At 47.1% G+C, this 18,776-nt stretch overlaps 1 protein-coding gene across 1 annotated transcript; it reads right to left on the bottom strand.

Moving 5' to 3' along the window:
• Positions 1–1,023: 1,023 nt before the first annotated feature.
• On the bottom strand, positions 1,024–8,267 carry LOC115154570 (galectin-9). Its single transcript, XM_029700920.1, has 5 exons — positions 8,000–8,267; positions 1,904–1,992; positions 1,551–1,758; positions 1,271–1,390; positions 1,024–1,072 (listed from the first exon to the last, which is right to left on the bottom strand). Exons 1-5 carry the CDS (start codon positions 8,027–8,029, stop codon positions 1,031–1,033), a joined length of 489 nt encoding a protein of 162 aa, XP_029556780.1. The 5' UTR covers positions 8,030–8,267; the 3' UTR covers positions 1,024–1,030.
• Between the last annotated feature and the right edge of the window lie 10,509 nt (positions 8,268–18,776).

Consider the following 18,776-nt stretch of genomic DNA (forward strand, 5'->3'; position numbering starts at 1 on the left):
GACGAACTGAGAGAATGGGCAGCACTTGGATTCATTAATTATATGCTGCCTTCCCTGCTCCTATATTCTTACCTCTTTCCCTTTGTCTCACACCTTTCTTCCTCTGTTTTTATAATGCACAAGAGATGTGCATTGAAGTACAGACTGAACTTTTATTTATATTACAATTATAAATGTGCATTTATAACACTTGGATAATGAACTTTCAAAATGTTTCACATTCTCTACTGGTTGAAATACTACACCTATCCTGAGTTTATCAGATCAATGCAGATGAAGGGCATTAGATATTGCGATTAACTGGTTTTAGAGTATTTACATGATGCACAGGAAGTGTAGTGTACTGTTTAAATCATATATGAATTACAAATCAGCCTTTAACTAGTTAAATCCTTTTCCCTAGTCTATTCGTTACAATGTGTAACCATTGTCCAAGGACCAAGATTGGTTAACACTGTTGAAGTGTATAATTGTAATGCAGACACAACATCATTCAAAGACTGGAATTTGATACTCCTGGTATTGGATATGACTGAAATAATCTCAGACACTCATACCTGAACTGCACCTTTATTTGCCAAGGTAGAGTACATGATCAGTGAATATATTTAATGTACAGGCTACAATGTGGGGATGGATGTCATGCATGGTAATAACTACATGTATAGACAACTTGCATCCTTGGCACAAAGTTATATTATACTCAATCCAAAGGCTTCATTAAAATGTCATTCAGACTGTTTTGAAGTTGACACAACTGGCTATGATAGCTGAGGTTCATAGCTAGGTTCTGAACTAATATGTATACCAAACGTTTGGGTCCATACACAGATCAGCTAGATAGCTAGCTACACATCCATAGGCATACAGGTATTTTTATCCTCCACTGCACAATAAGCAAGAACATAGCTAGCTACGTTATTTCATCTATCTGCATTGCATGGCAAATATCAGCAAGGCAAGCTTACAAAATTGTACATTCAATTTGCAGGAAATGCTTTAGCTAGCTGGATTCTTTACATCCACTGATTCACATTACGACAGCCTGGTTTGCTGGTTGTTTCTGGAGTCCCTAAAATATTAAACAACCATAATTACAATTTCATACGCATGTCACAACACACAAAGCTAGCTGGCTAATGTTAGCCAGCTTATTCGAGATTTTCAGAAATGACCTTTATGATTAAAAAAAAAAATGCATAATAGTTTCTCTAAAATACTGCAAAGATGTACAGTATTCTCCCAAACGGAGGACCTGTCAGATACTCACTGCAGGGTTGGAGAAGGCAATGGATTCGATCTCCACATCCCCATACACAAAGATGGTGTCCACTTTGGTGATTAACATCCGGTGCAGGTACTCCATGAAGTGGACACCATTCACAATCACCTGGGATAAGACCGGATTCAGGAGACAAAAAAATCAATGGCACATGGAGGGAAAATAATAAGGGCTTGAATCTTTTTTGCTCTAGAATTGAGATACAATTCAATAAGTAAACAGTAAAACAAAAATGTGTAGCTTAAGTATCAGTGATAAGTCTCCTGACCGAATATGAATCTCGGTTGACCAGGAATATGAGGGTAAATCGTTCCTCCTGGGTCATGGGCATATAATATTTACGCTCCTCTGGGCCCCACTTAGAGCACAGCATGGTGTTGCATGCCACATGGTGTTTGGATTCATCATATCGGGGGTTGAAGTGGAGGGCTACGTCAGGTTTTTCTTTTGAGCCACATTGCAAATTCACATGAAACCTACAGAGAGAAGAAAGGGGGCCATATTTTTAAGTGATTAGGTTTAACAAGATCCCTTCTGTGCTGATAGTGAGTGACAAGACTGAGCTGAAGGAGACATGGCTGTCCTACAGTGAAAAAGACATGTACTACTAGGTAGGTTTACCTCCGGGCTCCTGGCAGGACTCTCCCTGTCACAGTGATGGTCTTCCCCTCATGCAGAGCTCCCTGGATAGAGCCTGTGAATGGCACGCTCTAGGGCATGAAGCAAAAAACATTTGACCAGGCTGGGTACCTAATCTCGCTCACCAGCTAGTAACTAGGTAGTCTGCCTGAAAAGGCTAGGGACATTGCAAAACTAACATTAACAATGACCACATCAAGCATTTTGTAACCTATAACAATCTAAGGTGGGTTGCACCAACATGGATTAACTCTTAAACTGGTGTAGCAGGCTCAAGGGTGTGGGGTTTCCACATCACTAAGTTCAATAACAAAATTCACCAGTAGCACAACTAGAATGCAAATTGGGAGTTTATTAGGGATTTTTGTACACTGGGGAAGAAGGGGGAATTCACCAATTACTTCAGTCCACAAGCTGTTCTCGTTGTCTGTTCCGTTCTCCAGGGGTAACCCTAAAACTCAGGTCCAAAGCCAATCCGGTACACAAAGGGGGTGATCCGACAGTCCAGGTCACAACAGTTTATCTCACAGATATTGTTCTCTTTATAACCCACATTTCTCTCTCCATTCTCTGCCCCTTTGTGCAGGCTGCTTCCTCCTTTATCCCCAAGCACTCCCTGACTTAATGATCCACAGCCTCGCCTCGTTGGGGCAGGAAGTCCATGTAAGGCTCAGGGGTGGAGCCAGCAGGCTGCAAGATCTCTCCCCTCAATAACCCCTCCCCTCACCTCTCCCTGCCATCTGCCACACTGGGTAAAATCAAGGTTTATCTATTCATCTTGTTGCACCAAGTTTTAAACCTAGTTTTAAATTAATCTTAGTTAAATTAAATCCTTTAGTTTTCACTTTAAACCTAGATACATTTTAAGCCTGTTGCTGAATATATATATATATTTTTAAATATAAACTTAGATTGGAGGCTAATTCTAAACTGCCTCTTGAGCTGGTTTAACTGATAAAATGGCAGCCTATTCACCGTGGAGAGATTAAAACGACAGAGTTCGTCAGAGAATAATTAGTGACAGGTTGAATCCTGTTGAGTTTAATGATAATGATGAGGAGATACCGCTTCTCCAAGGACCCTGTAATGCAACTGGAAAGAAAGGTTGGACCAACCATTAAGCATGGGAGTGACAGGAACGAGGCTGTACCCCCACTACTTCAGCTCCCGGTGGCCCTACGGTTCTACGTAACTGGATGTTTCCATATGGTCGTTGGGGATCTTTGTGGACTCCACAAGTCAACTGTCTGCAGGATTGTAGTCAGTGTCCAGTGCTATTGGCAGTCTGAAGAATCAGTACATAACGTTGAATCCTACAGAGGAAACAGCAGCTGGATTTTACAGGAGAGCGAGATTCCAAGGTGTACTAGGGGCAATAGACAACACGCATTCCTATTCCCAACCCTGGTGGTGAGAACGGAGAACTATTCTGTAGTGGTGAAAGGTTACTGCTCCATCAACGTGCAGGCTGTTTGTGACAAAGGTCAGCTCACCAACATTGTAGCTAGATGGCCAGGATCCACCCATGACAGCAGAATCTTTGACAATAGTCATCTGTGTGCAATGCTGGAAAGGGGGGCATATGAAGGCCACCTACTAGGTGACAATGGATATGCCTGTCGTGGGTGCCTTATGACTCCCCTTTTAAACCCCCAGACACCTGAAGAGAGAGAATGCAACACCTCTCATATCCTGGTAAGAATTCTCATTGAAAAAGTTTTTGGTGTGGAAAAAAAAAGATTCCCCTGCCTAGAGGGGCTCCGCACAAAGATGGACACTACACTGACAATCATTATTACAGTGGCGGTTTTGTATAACTTTGGCAAGAGACAAGGACACAAGCTACCTGAGGAGGCTGAAGAGGACCTACCTGAGGAGAATGAAGAAGATGGCCAGGTGCAACATGCTGCCAATGCAAATGGGAATGCTGTGAGGAGAACCTTGATTGAGAACCATTTTGCAGCCTAAGGTGTATATAATGTGACATTGGTAACATGTAAAAAGAAATATATTTTGATCGACAAGTACAATTCTTAATTAGGCTATCTGTATTCAAATGTATTATTAAGACGTTGATATTCTCAATACCATACAGGGTGGAACTAGAAGCACCAGAACACAAGAGAAGACTGGAGGACACAAAATTGTTCAGTGCGGTGTAATTTGACTATAATGAAGACTGCTTCTTGTGAGGTTTTCTGTCCTCAGATAAAGAGAGCTATGAAAGCCTGTCTACACATAAAGAGGTCCCAATGAAGAGCAGTGGGTCTCAGTCCTGGTCCTGGGGACTCAAAGGGGTGCATATTTTTGTTTTGCCTTAGCACTGCACAGCTGACTCAAATGATCAAGTCATCATCAAGCTTCGAGTGGTATTTATGCATTGATTTGTGATGCTATCCTTGATATGATCCTGTTATTGACACATGCACATGTGTGCGCCCATGCATCTATCAATCCAATGTTATCATGATTTGTTATCAGGGATATTATACTTTAGTAATCCACAATGACCCGGTGATGTAAAAGTCTAATAATTACAGTATCTTCCATATTCCTAGATACCTTGTAACTGGAGATTCCTTCAAAACGATTGCCTACAGTTAACGTGTAGGGCACAGCAAGGTTGGGTGACCAGGGCCATCTGGGACTGCCTCCTGGAGGAATTCAGGTGTGTGAAGGCTACCTGTGTCCTGCATAACTTCATGAGGATGGACACGAGGACCAGGAAGGGATCTGCACCTCGCCGCCGTGTGCCAGAGGGGAAGTCTGCTGCTCTGCAGGATGTTTCAAGGATGGGGTCCAACAACGCAGCAAGAGGCAATCCGTGTGCGGAAGATCTTCACCTCCTACTTCTTCGAAGAGGGTTCTGTTCCCTGGCAACACCATAGACTACACTATGCACAACCAAAGGCTCCTTTAAGAGCCTTTCACATTGCAATAAGAGTATTCTTCCATTTACTTAGCCATGTCAACTGCAGTTATTCAATTCCCAGTTTCTCTCCCTTTGATTTCTACTTCTCAGGTGAGGGTGCTGTGATGTCTGTACAAAAACAAAACAATGAGACACCCTATAACCCACACACTCATGTATCAATCTGATTGATGGATTGTGTTGTGCAGTAAGCAGGCTCAGGTGTATAACTGTGGCTCCTTCCACCTTCAAAGAATAGGCAAGAGGGCCAACCATGGAGAATGGTAAAACACTTCATTATTTCTATAACTATGCTATATTGTTTGTCCTCGTGTGTCCGTTTATGTTTTTCAGCATAAAGTACTCTGCAGCCACTTAGTGTGCTGTGGACACCAGGTGAGGCCACACATATTCCTGTTGAACACTGTCTCTTTAACTACCTTGTTTTCTCAATTACAGTCTCTCTCCTTCACTTCATCCCTCTATGTTCTTCTCCCTAAATCCTCTAGGTTATATCAGCTGTGTCGCTGAACCCCTCCCCCTCCCGCATCTGAACTGGCTACATAAAAATGTAGAACCAGGAACAGATATAGCCCTTGGTTCACTCCAGACCTGACTGCCCTTGACCAGCACAAAAACATCCTGTGGCGTACTGCACTAGCATCGAATAGCCCCCGTGATACGCAACTTTTCAGGGAAGTTAAGGATACACAGGCAGTTAGGAAAGCAAAGGCTAGCTTTTTCAAACAGAAATGTGCATCCTGTAGCACAAACTCAAAAAAGTTCTGGGACACTGTAAAGTCCATGGAGAATAAGAACACCTCCTCCCAGCTGCCCACTGCACTGAGGCTAGGAAACACTGTCACCACCGATAAATCCACGATAATTGAGAATTTCAATAAGCATTTTTCTACGGCTGGCCGTGCTTTCCGCTGGCTACCCCTACCCTGGTCAACAGCCCTGCACCCCCCACAGCAACTCGTCCAAGCCTCCCCTATTTCTCCTTCACCCAAATCCAGTTAGCTGATGTTCTGAAAGAACTGCAAAACCTGGACCCCCACAATAAGCAAGAACATAGCTAGCTACGTTGTTTCAACTTTCTGCATTGCATGGCAAATATCAGCAAGGCAAGCTTACAAAATTGTACATTCAATTTGCAGTAAATGCTTTAGCTAGCTAGATTCTTTACATCCACTGATTCACATTACGACAGCCTGGTTTGCTGGTTGTTTCTGGAGTCCCTAAAATATTAAACAACCAGAATTACAATTTCATACGCATGTCACAACACACAAAGCTAGCTGGCTAATGTTAGCTTGTCACGTCCTGACCAGCAGAGGGAGTAGTTGTTTAGTATTTGGTCAGGACGTGGCAGAAGTTGTGTGTTGTATGTAGTTTCTAGTTGTTCTGTTTCTGTGTTAGTCTTGTGACTCCTGATCAGGAACAGCTGGATATCGTTGTTCCTGATTGGGAGTCATATATTAGGAGTGTGCTTTTCACCTGGGGTTTGTGGGTTGTTGTTTTAGCACTGCTTTATGTTAGCCTGCTAACTGTTCCTGTAGGTCTATTGTTTCTTTGTTTTTTGTGTTCATTTTATTCTAATTAAATAGAAAGATGAGCATTCACATCCCGTCTGCGTTTTGGTCATCCATTCACCACGACAGCCGTTACATAGCTAGTCAGCTAGCTTGCTAAATCGAGATTTTCGTAAATGAACTTTATGATTAAAAACAATACTCATAATAGTTTGTCTCTACATGAACTAACATATTCCTGTCAACAGTACGTTTTGCATGATTCGTTATGATGTTATTATCACTTCCATTCCTTCAGCCATCTTTGCTGAAGAAAGTCCAAATACGGCCCAAACACTTAATAGACACACCCTCGTTCACTTAGCCTCGTCCACTTAGCCTTGTCCACTTAGCCTCGCCTTATGCCTTTGGGGAATCCCCGTCGTCAACTTGGTCGGTGGTCCAAATGATTAGCCAAGCAAGGGAAGTTTGCAATGTAAGCCCCTCAGCCCTCGTTTTAAGTCGGCTTTGCAAGTGTATATTTATGTTCACTCCGGGACGTGAAACTCCAGGCTAACGTTAGTTAGCTAATTTATTTGCTAGCTATCATACAGTAGGCGTAACGTTATATTAATAATTATATTTACTATAAGTATACATGCAATCATAATTGACTGTAGCGCATACAAAGCACCCACACGTTACCGGTGGCTGACACCGTTCATCCTGCGATGATTGTTTTAACATTGTAGGGAAGTAAGTAAGTTTTAACGTGCATTATAGTCAATGATATTTAACAGTTATTTATGTTTACTAAATATTGGTGGGCCGAGTTGTCCGTCGTCATCATAGGGGTTATGGGGTAACTGCTGGGGAATCATCTCTCAAATCTTCTGGGAGAGAGGATCAATTCCCTTGGACTGAGGCCCCCCTCCGGTCTGAAATAGCACTCGGCTCTGTCGCATCCTTTTTTGCTTTCGCTTTTACATTTTTCCAGCACTCCTTCATTTGATTTGGGTCCCTCTTTTCTTTAATCCGTGTCGATCCATTAAATCTGTCGCATAAAATGGCCCAGGTGTCTTCCTCCTTTTTGACAGTCGTGTTGTCTGTCTTTTTATCCTCCAGTACATTCCTAAATTCCTCCATCAGTTCGGACGAGGTTTTCATAAGCGGAGAAATGGTGGTGCCACAGATCTCTGATTAATTATACACCTAGATTTACAAAACCTAGATTAGCTCTAATCCTAGATTAATTAAAAACATGTTGGTGCAACCCACCCTAAAAGGTTATAGTTTCCTTTCTTCTTACCTTCTTTCATTAATTATATCAATCACTTAAGTTTTTAGGTGTCAAAGGTGGATATGAAAATGACAGGAAATATACACAGACCTATTCAATGTTTTTCAGTCCTGTTCCTGGGGAACCCATTTTTATTCTAGTCCACTAAATGCATCACTAACAGACCCATTGCACCTGATTTTAGTTGCATCGGATGTGCTAGTGCGTGCTGCGCTAGAGGGAAATCTGTGGGTCCAGAATATAAAAATATTGTGTAACATTACACCAAAATGAGGTATCAAAATGACTCCCAAAATGCACACATAATGGGGCCTGAAAAGTACATGTAAATAATGTCAAAGTAGAATTCTTACCGGATTGCAGAAGGGTTGCTGATAATCCATGCTGCAGTGTGGCTCTGATCTGTCTGTTTGACTTTATGGTGAATCTAGAGAGTGCAGCACGTAGACGTTCTCGGCGGTTCTCTTCTGCCACGTCTATACATTTCTCTCACAATGACTCATGCGGTCATCATTGATTTACACTAATTGAAACACGGTCAAGCCATCTGCTTTTCTTTTTTCTTTTTGCACTGTCTCTATGCATTCTCAAACCCAGCTCAATTAATCTCTACCACTGTGTCGCTGAGTCATCATAATGCTTTAGCAAATGTACATTATACAAGTGGCAGTGGTAGACATAATGTAAGTAACCTAATTTATGTCCCTCTAACTTCCCGAATGCCTCTGCTGATCCTACAGCTGTTGTATGCCGCAATCACGTGACTATGAACTAGTTTGCCGCAATCACGTGTCTATGAACCAGATTTATGCTGTTAGCACTGAGACGGTGTGCCCTAGTAGGAAGTCCACTGTGTGCAGCTCACCATGCACTAACATAAATAACATGAGAATATCTACTTCTGCTAAGCTTCCCAGTAAAGCAATGAAAACAAGCAAGCATCCCAGAAAAGTGCTCAAAATAGCCTACATTAACATATGTAGTTTAAGAAACAAGGTTCATCAAATCAATAACTTGCAAGTAACAGATGACATTCATGTTCTGGCTATCTCTGAAACAAATCAAATCAAATCAAATGTATTTATATAGCCCTTCTTACATCAGCTGATATATCAAAGTGCTGTACAGAAACCCAGCCTAAAACCCCAAACAGCAAGCAATGCACATGTAGAAGCACGGTGGCCAGGAAAAACTTCCTAGAAAGGCCAAAACCTAGGAAGAAACCTAGAGAGGAACCAGGCTATGAGGGGTGGCCAGTCCTCTTCTGTTTGTGCCGGGTGGAGATTATAACAGCACATGGCCTAGATGTTCAAATGTTCATAAATGACCAGCATGGTCAAATAATAATAATCATAGTAGTTGTCGAGGGTGCAACAAGTCAGTAACAAAAGAGTAAGTGTCAGTTGGCTTTTTCATAGCCGATCTTTGAGAGTATCTCTACCGCTCCTGCTGTCTCTAGAGAGTTGAAAACAGCAGGTCTGGGACAAGTAGCACGTCCGGTGAATAGGTCAGGGTTCCAGCAGGTCTGGGACAGCAGGTCTGGGACAGGTAGCACGTCCGGTGAACTGGTCAGGGTTCCATAGCTGCAGGCAGAACAGCTGGAACTGGAGCAGCAGCACGGCCAGGTGAACTGGGGACAGCAAGGAGTCATCAAGCCAGGTAGTCCTGAGGCATGGTCCTAGGGCTCAGGTCCTCCGAGAGAGAGAAAGAAAGAAAGAGAAAGAGAGAATTAGAGAGAGCATATTTAAATTCACACAGGACACCGGAAAAGACAAGAGAAATACTCCAGATGTGACAGACTGACCCTAGCCCCCCGACACATAAACTACTGCAGAATAAATACTGGAGGCTGAGACAGGAGGGGTCAGGAGACACTGTGGCCCCATCCGATGAAACCCCCGGACAGGGCCAAACAGGTAGGATATAACCCCACCCACTTTGCCAAAGCACAGCCTCCACACCACTGGAGGGATATCTCCAATCACCAACATACCATCCCGGGACAAGGCCGAGTATAGCCCACAAAGATCTCCGCCACGGCACAGCCCAAGGGGGGGCGCCAACCCAGACAGGAAGACCACGTCAGTGACTCAACCCACTCAAGTGACGCACCCCTCCCAGGGACGGCATGGAAGAACACCAGTAAGCCAGTGACTCAGCCCCCGTAATAGTGGTAGAGGCAGAGAATCCCAGTGGAAAGAGGGGAAACCGGCCAGGCAGAGACAGCAAGGGCGTTCACCTTCACACCCCTGGGCCAGACTACACTTAATCATAGGACCTACTGAAGAGATGTGTCTTCAGTAAAGACTTAAAGGTTGAGACTGAGTCTGCGTCTCTCACATGGGTAGGCAGACTATTCCATAGCCTCCAGCTGTTTGCTTAGAAATTCTAGGAACAATTAGGAGGCCCGCGTCTTGTGACCGTACGTGTAGGTATGTACGGCAGGACCAAATCGGAAAGATAGGTAGGTGCAAGCCCATGTAATGTTTGTAGGTTAGCAGTAAAACCTTGAAATCAGCCCTTGCCTTAACAGGAAGCCAATGTAGGGAGGCTAGCACTGGAGTAATATGATCACATTTTTTGGTTCTAGTCAGGATTCTAGCAGCCGTATTTAGCACTAACTGAAGTTTATTTAGTGCTTTATCCGGGTAGCCGGAAAGTAGAGCATTGCAGTAGTCCAACCTAGAAGTAAAAAAGGCATGGATACATTTTTCTGCGTCATTTTTGGACAGAAAGTTTCAGATTTTTGCAATGTTACGTAGATGGAAAAAAGCTGTCCTTGAAACAGTCTTGATATGTTCTTTAAAAGAGAGATCAGGGTCCAGAGTAACGCCAAGGTCCTTCACAGTTTTATTTGAGACGACTGTACAACCATCCAGATTAATTGTCAGATTCAACAGAAGATCTCTTTGTTTCTTGGGACCTAGAACAAGCATCTCTGTTTTGTCCGAGTTTAAGAGTAGAAAGTTTGCAGCCATCCACTTCCTTATGTCTGAGACACAGGCTTCTAGCGAGAGCAATTTGTGTGAAACACACTTAGACAATACCTTTGATGATAAAGTGGTAGCAATACAAGGTTATAACATTTACAGAAAATACAGAAATGCCAGTGGTGGAGATGTTGCTGTTAATATTCAGAACCACATTCCTGTAAAGATTAGAGAGGATCTTTTATTTAACAAATTCTTATTTACAATGACAACCCACTGCTTCCTGGTAGGCTAACTGCCTTGTTCAGAGGCAGAACAACAGATTTTTACCTTGTCAGTTTGGGGATTCGATCCATTATAGGAATTGTGATCTTGCTGTGCGTGTGCTTGTGTACTGTGTTTGTATGCCATGACTGTAAACATCTTGCTTTAACAATTTAACATTTGCTAAACATCAGCCCGTTAGGCTAGTGCTGCCTCACTCTGACCGTGATATCAATGTATTTTTTGATAAAGCACAAAAATGAAATAAACAATTTGTTATAATTATTGAAGATTGAGTAAGTGTAATTCAAACTGTTTGCTTGGAATGTTTTGTAGCTATGGTCTATATCTGTGTGTGAGTGCATCCGACTCAGTTTCCAGAAAACATGCAATACCATAAAGTGTTGTGTATTCGGCGCACACAAATTCAGGAGGAAACTGAAGAGCAGATGGCTTGACTGTCACGATTGTCTAGGACCAGTAGATATGTGAAATCAGGAGCAGGAGACAGAGAGCCGGAGCAACTGAGTTTTAATCATAAATACCAGATGTAATAGCCGTTGGGCATAGGGCGCGTGGCGAAGTCCGCCAGGAGAAAACACTTTTCTCAAAAAAAAACAAATAAGCGCACTGGAAAAACAAACAGCGCGCGGGGCGCAGCCCGGCAATATAATGTCTACTTAATCGGATACAATTACAACTGTCCTTAGTGAACAAATGAACAATCCCGCACGAGAACCCCAACTGAAAATACACATTAAATAACCCCCCACTAATGACAAACACAAAACAGGTGCGGGATAGACAGACAAAACCAAAAGACACAGAAACAACGATCGGTGGCAGCTAATAGGCCGGCGACGACGACCGGCGAGCCCCGCCCGACCGAGGAGGGGCGCCACCTTCGTTAGATACTGTGACAGTACCCCTCCCCTGACGCCGGCCTCGGGGACGGCCCGGAGGGCGAGGCGCCGGCCGATCCGGACGGCGACGGTGGAATTCTTGTAGCATCGGTGGATCTAGAATGTCCGCCGCCGGAACCCAGCACCTCTCCTCCGGACCGTACCCCTCCCAGTCCACGAGGTACTGCAGGCCCCCTACCCGACGTCGGGAGTCCAGGATGGTTCGGACTGTGTACGCCGGGGCCCCCCCCGATGTCCAGGGGGGGCGGGGGGACCTCCAGCACCTCATCGTCCTGCAGTGGACCAGCTATCACCGGCCTGAGGAGAGACACATGAAACGAGGGGTTAATGCGGTAATATGTAGGGAGTTGTAACCTGTAACACACCTCGTTTATCCTCCTCAGGACTTTGAACGGCCCCACAAACCGCGGACCCAGCTTCCGGCAGGGCAGGCGGAGGGGCAGGTTCCGCGTCGAGAGCCAGACTCTGTCCCCCGGATTATACACGGGGGCGTCACTGCGGTGGCGGTCAGCGCTCTCCTTGTGTCGTTCAACAGCTCTCCTTAGGCACTCCTGGACACCATTCCAGGTCTCCTGAGAGCGCTCCACCCATGCCTCCACCGCAGGCGCCTCCGTCTGGCTCTGTTGCCATGGCACCAGGACCGGCTGATACCCCAAGACCACCTGGAAGGGTGACAGGTTGGTAGAGGAGTGGCGCTGAGAGTTCTGGGCCATCTCGGCCCATGGCACGAACTGCGCCCACTCCCCTGGCCGGTCCTGGCAATATGACCGCAGAAACCTGCCCACCTCCTGGTTGATGCGTTCTACCTGCCCATTACTCTCGGGGTGGAAACCCGAGGTCAGGCTGACCGAGACCCCCAGCCTCTCCATAAACGATCTCCACACCCTGGACGTGAACTGGGGACCCCGATCAGATACGATGTCCTCGGGCACCCCATAGTGCCGGAAGACATGGGTGAACAGGGCCTCCGCGGTCTGCAGGGCCGTAGGAAGACCGGGCAAAGGGAGCAGACGGCAGGACTTAGAGAACCTGTCCACAATGACCAGGATCGCCGTATTCCCCTGGGACGGCGGGAGATCCGTGAGGAAATCCACCGAGAGGTGAGACCAAGGTCGTTGCGGAACAGGGAGGGGCTGTAATTTCCCTCGAGGCAGGTGCCTAGGAGCCTTGCACTGAGCGCACACCGAACAGGAAGAGACATAACGCCGAACATCCTCAGCCAAGGTGGGCCACCAGTACCTTCCCTTCAGGCCCCGCACTGTCCGTTCCACCCCAGGATGACCCGAGGAGGGTAGAGTGTGGGACCATCGGATCAGTCGATCGCGAACACCAAGCGGAACGTATTTCAGGCCCACGGGACACTGCGGTGGAGTGGGTTCTGACCGACCCGCCCGCTCGATGTCCGCATCCACCTCCCATACCACCGGCGCCACCAGACAGGAGGCGGGAAGTATGGGAGTAGGATCGATGGTCCGCTCCTCGGTGTCGTAGAGACGCGACAGTGCGTCAGCCTTCCGGTTCCGGGAACCTGGAATGTACGAGAGAGTGAAGTTAAACCTCGTAAAAAACATGGCCCACCTTGCCTGACGGGGATTAAGCCTCCTCGCTGCCCGGATATACTCCAGGTTACGGTAGTCGGTCCAGATGAGAAAAGGGTGACGTGCCCCCTCAAGCCAATGTCTCCACACCGTCAAAGCCCTGACCACAGCTAACAGCTCCCGGTCCCCCACATCATAGTTGCGCTCCGCCGGGCTCAGCTTCTTAGAAAAGAAGGCACATGGGCGGAGCTTCGGAGGAACGCCCGAGCGCTGCGATAGCACAGCTCCTACCCCAGCCTCGGACGCGTCCACCTCCACTATGAATGGCAAAGAGGGGTCCGGATGCGCCAGGACAGGTGCGTTGGTAAACAGAACCTTCAGACGAAGGAAGGCTCTGTTCGCCTCTGCTGACCATCGTAGCCGCACCGGCCCCCCCTTCAACAGTGAGGTAATGGGAGCCGCCACCTGACCAAAACCCCGGATAAACCTCCGATAATAATTAGCGAACCCCAAGAACCGCTGCACCTCCTTCACAGTGGTTGGGGTTGGCCAATTACGCACAGCCGTCACGCGGTCACACTCCACCTCCACCCCCGAGGTGGAAATGCGATATCCTAGAAATGAGACGGCTCGTTTGGAGAACTCACATTTCTCCGCCTTGACGTATAGGTTATGCTCCAGCAGCCGCCCAAGCACTTTACGCACCAGGGACACATGCTCGGCGCGTGTGGCGGAGCAAATCAGGATGTCATCGATGTACACCACCACACCCTGCCCGAGCATGTCCCGAAGGACCTCGTCCACAAAGGATTGGAAGACAGCGGGAGCGTTCTTTAACCCATACGGCATGACGAGGTACTCATAATGGCCCGATGTGGTACTAAATGCGGTTTTCCACTCGTCTCCATCTCGGATACGCACCAGGTTATATGCGCTCCTGAGATCTAATTTTGTGAAGAAGCGCGCCCCGTGAAATGACTCCACTGCCGTAGCAATGAGAGGTAGCGGGTAACTGAAACCCACTGTGATAGCATTTAGACCTCTATAGTCAATGCACGGGCGCAAACCTCCCTCCTTCTTCTTCACAAAAAAAAAACTCGAGGAGACGGGGGACTTAGATGGCCGAATGTATCCCTGTCTCAAGGATTCAGTGACGTATGTATCCATAGCCACTGTCTCCTCCTGAGACAGAGGATACACGTGACTCCTAGGAAGAACCGCGTCGGCCTGGAGGTTTATCGCACAATCCCCTCGTCGATGGGGTGGTAATAGAGTCGCCTTCGTCTTACTGAAGGCGATAGCCAAATCGGCATACTCTGAGGGAATGTGCACGGTGGAGACTTGGTCTGGACTCTCCACCGTAGTCGCACCGATGGAAACTCCTATGCACCTACCTGAGCACTCCCCCGACCACCCCGTAAGAGCCCTCTGTCTCCACGAAATCTGAGGGTTGTGCGTAGCCAGCCAGGGGATTCCCAGTACCACCGGAAACGCTGGGGAGTCAATGAGGAACAGGCTGATACGCTCCTCATGACCCCCCCACGTCTGCATCACCAGTGGCACTGTGACCTCCCCTACTTGGCCTGACCCTAGCGGTCGACTATCTAGGGCGTGCACGGGGAAGGGGTGGTCCAGCTGAACCAGGGGAATCCCTAACCTCTTCGCTAACCCAAGGTCCATAAAACTCCCAGCTGCACCTGAATCGACTAGTGCCTTATACTGGAAGTGAGGGGAAAAATCTGGAAAACAAACCGAGGTGTACATGTGGTCGACAGGGGGCTCTGGGTGTGGCTGGTGCGGACTCACCTGGGGGTTCGAAGTAGTGCTCTGCCTGCCCTCCGAACTCCCGGGGGGACCACTCCAGCACCGGTCCACAGTGTGTCCTCTGCGTCCACATCGGGTGCAGGAGAGACCCCCCCCTCCGGTCCTCCTCGACGCAGCCCCCCCTATCTCCATGGGCTGTGGAGCGGGGGGACTGGGAGGTGGAACGAACAGGCCCCGACTGGAGCGTCCCCGGGAAGCCAGCAGGTTGTCCAGTCTAATGAACAAGTCCACCAGTTGGTCGAGGGTGGAGGCGTTGTCCCTACAGGCCAGCTCCCGGCGGACGTCCTCGCGAAGGCTACACCTATAGTGGTCTATCAAGGCCCGCTCGTTCCACCCCGATCCAGCGGCGAGAGTCCGGAATTCCAGAGCGAAATCCTGAGCGCTCCTCGTCTCCTGTCTCAAATGGAATAACCGCTCACCCGCCGCTCTGCCCTCCGGGGGATGATCGAAAACCGCCCGGAAGCGGCGGGTGAACTCAGGGTAGTCGCCCCGAGCCGAGTCTGGGCCATCCCAGACCGCATTGGCCCATTCTAGGGCTCGACCCGTGAGACAGGAGACGAGGACGCTCACCCTCTCTTCGTCGGAGGGGGGGGGCGGACGGTCGCCAGGTAGAGTTCCAATTGGAGCAAGAACCCCTTGCACCCAGCGGCCGTCCCATCGAACTCCCGGGGAGGAGTAATCCGGATACCACCGGCGCCCGCTTCAGGGGGTGTGTGTAGGGGCGCAGGGTGAGGGACCGGAGCTGGTCCAGCTGGGGAAGCACCTCTCTCCCAGTTCTCCAACCGGGCCAACACCTGGTCCATGGCCGAGCCTAGGCGGTGGAGGAGGCTGGCGTGTTGAGAGACCTGCTCAGCCATGGACGGCGCTTCTGCTCCTGCTGATTCCATTTTATTCGGTGCGGGATTCTGTCACGATTGTCTAGGACCAGTAGATATGTGAAATCAGGAGCAGGAGACAGAGGGCCGGAGCAACTGAGTTTTAATCATAAATACCAGATGTAATAGCCGTTGGGCATAGGGCGCGTGGCGAAGTCCGCCAGGAGAAAACACTTTTCTCAAAAAAAAACAAATAAGCGCACTGGAAAAACAAACAGCGCGCGGGGCGCAGCCCGGCAATATAATGTCTACTTAATCGGATACAATTACAACTGTCCTTCGTGAACAAATGAACAATCCCGCACGAGAACCCCAACTGAAAATACACATTAAATAACCCCCCACTAATGACAAACACAAAACAGGTGCGGGATAGACAGACAAAACCAAAAGACACAGAAACAACGATCGGTGGCAGCTAATAGGCCGGCGACGACGACCGGCGAGCGCCGCCCGACCGAGGAGGGGCGCCACCTTCGTTAGATACTGTGACATTGACCCAGTTGTATTGAATGCCGTTTGGGTCATAAAACACGTGGTCAAAACGCATTCTTTTTAATGCTTACTTTACACGCGTAGCATTAAAAGATTGCGTTTTGACCACGTGCTTTATGACCCAAGCGGCTTTCCATACAAATGGGCACTTGTGAAGCCAGGTATGCCCATGTGGTGGCCTTCAGAATAGATGCAATCCTTTTCCAATTTAAATTCCTTAAATACCTCTGTTCCTAGAGTAACTTAGGTGAATTTATATATTGCTTTCACATATTAATTCTCACAAAGGAACGGATACAATGGAAGGAAACATTTTCAATGGGAAGTGAATTGCAATCACCAGTCGGCAAAGGCCGCTGCGCAATGCAGGTGTACTTTGCATAAAAGGTGTCAGTTGCTCTCTTATCTGAGCGTCACCGTTTCAATTACTACAGTCAAGTTAGCCGACACTTGCAAAACTGTATGGAACGTCGTTTGGGTCATAAAACACGTGTTAAAAATGCAATATTTTTAATGCTACGAGTGTAAAGTAAGCAGGTGCAGGCGCTAAGTTAACGCAGTCACTCGTTAAGTTAACGCATAGACGCATCAAATAAGCACGTGCAAATGTGCTTGCAGGTGGTCCAACATGCTAAATAAACAGCTGCAAGTGGTCCTGCACACGTCAAATTATGCCTACGGCTGCTAAATATACACCTACACATGGTAATTTAACGCGTTCTTTAATATGCTAATTTTACCAGACAATTTCCCTAGCTCCTCCTTTCAACCAGATTTCTTTAATCGGTGTACAGTCAGTTTGAAGCAACAACAACACAATTGAAGATGTTAAGAAGGAACTTCCTTATCCATTGCAAACAGATCCTAAATGACTGCACTCGGCTAATAGCAGTGCAATTAACTTAGGCCAAACGTTATGTGTCGCTAATATTGTAAGTCTGATTAGACAAAGGGAGTATTTTATATATGTATGTATATATATATATATATATATATATATTATTTTTTTTAAATGAATGCTGGTATTTACATGGCTGGATTGCTAAATGAGTTACTAGTTCGTTTGCTAATGTTCCTTAGCCGCAAACCCCGGCCATATCCGCAGTGAACAGCACTGTCTTGTAACATTTTTACAGATGAATTGTGGGTAGTATCTGAGCTTTGTTATTCTGAATGCCTATTTTTAAGTGTTGACCTCCAAACACTGCTGAAGTTAATGAGCAGCAAGGTTCATTCTGTTTTTGCCCCTGTATCATGTTCTCCAATAAGTGTTACTTATGGACTTTAATGTCCCCCCTCCCGTTCCCTTCTTTTTTCAGAGGGAAACACATACCCTTTGACCCTAGAGAAGGTTCTCCTTTTCACTTCAGTGGCTTCAGCCATTCCTAGGCTGGGATTGCCAGTGGAGCCACAGCCACAGTTCTTACACAAACAAGAGAATGAGGCTGCCAGGATCTTCCCGGAAGCAGATACATGCAGCAATGTTTTATGGCTACCAATTCACCCAACCCTACGCAGCCTTCAGGGCGGAAATGGAGAGTGTAATTCTACAGTCACCAACATTTGGTGTCATTGTCAAAGACTCCAGCCACTCAAGTCTGAATGGTCTTTAACCTCTCTAGGGTCGGCGGGACGAAATCGTCCCACCTACGTAACAGCCAGTGGAATCCTGTGGCGCGTTATTCAAATACCTTAGAAATGCCATTACTTCAATTTCTCAAACATATGACTATGACTAACATATGACTAACATATGACACATGACATCTGTGACCGAACCAACTGACTGGATCAGCAATATGGTCATAGGGAAAAAAACTGAGAAGCTGAGGGTCTGCATCGACCCAAAGCATCTGAACCAAGCACTGAAACGATCCCACTACATCATGCCGACACTAGAGGATGTCCTCTACAAGCTTCCCAAGGCCAGGATTTTCACGTTGGTGGATGCCCGAGATGCATTCCTTCAATGCAAGCTGGACGAAGAAAGCAGCTTCATGACTACCTTCTGGACCCCCTGGGGTCGGAAACGCTGGCTCAAGCTCCCGTTTGGTGTCTCAGTGGCACCTGAGGTATACCAACGCAAGCAGCACGAGTTACTGGCTGGGCTCAAGGGCATTGAACCCATCGCCGATGATGTCCTGATCGTAGGCTGTGGTGACACAGACGAAGAAGCAGAACGCGACCACGATGTGAAGCTCCTGGCACTGATGGAGCGCTGTCGATCAGTTAAACCTCTTATGGCTAGGGGGCAGTATTTTCACGGCTGGATAAAAAATGT

This window comes from Salmo trutta, chromosome 19 (genome assembly GCF_901001165.1).
Source record: "Salmo trutta chromosome 19, fSalTru1.1, whole genome shotgun sequence".
Classification (NCBI taxonomy): Eukaryota; Metazoa; Chordata; class Actinopteri; order Salmoniformes; family Salmonidae; genus Salmo; species Salmo trutta.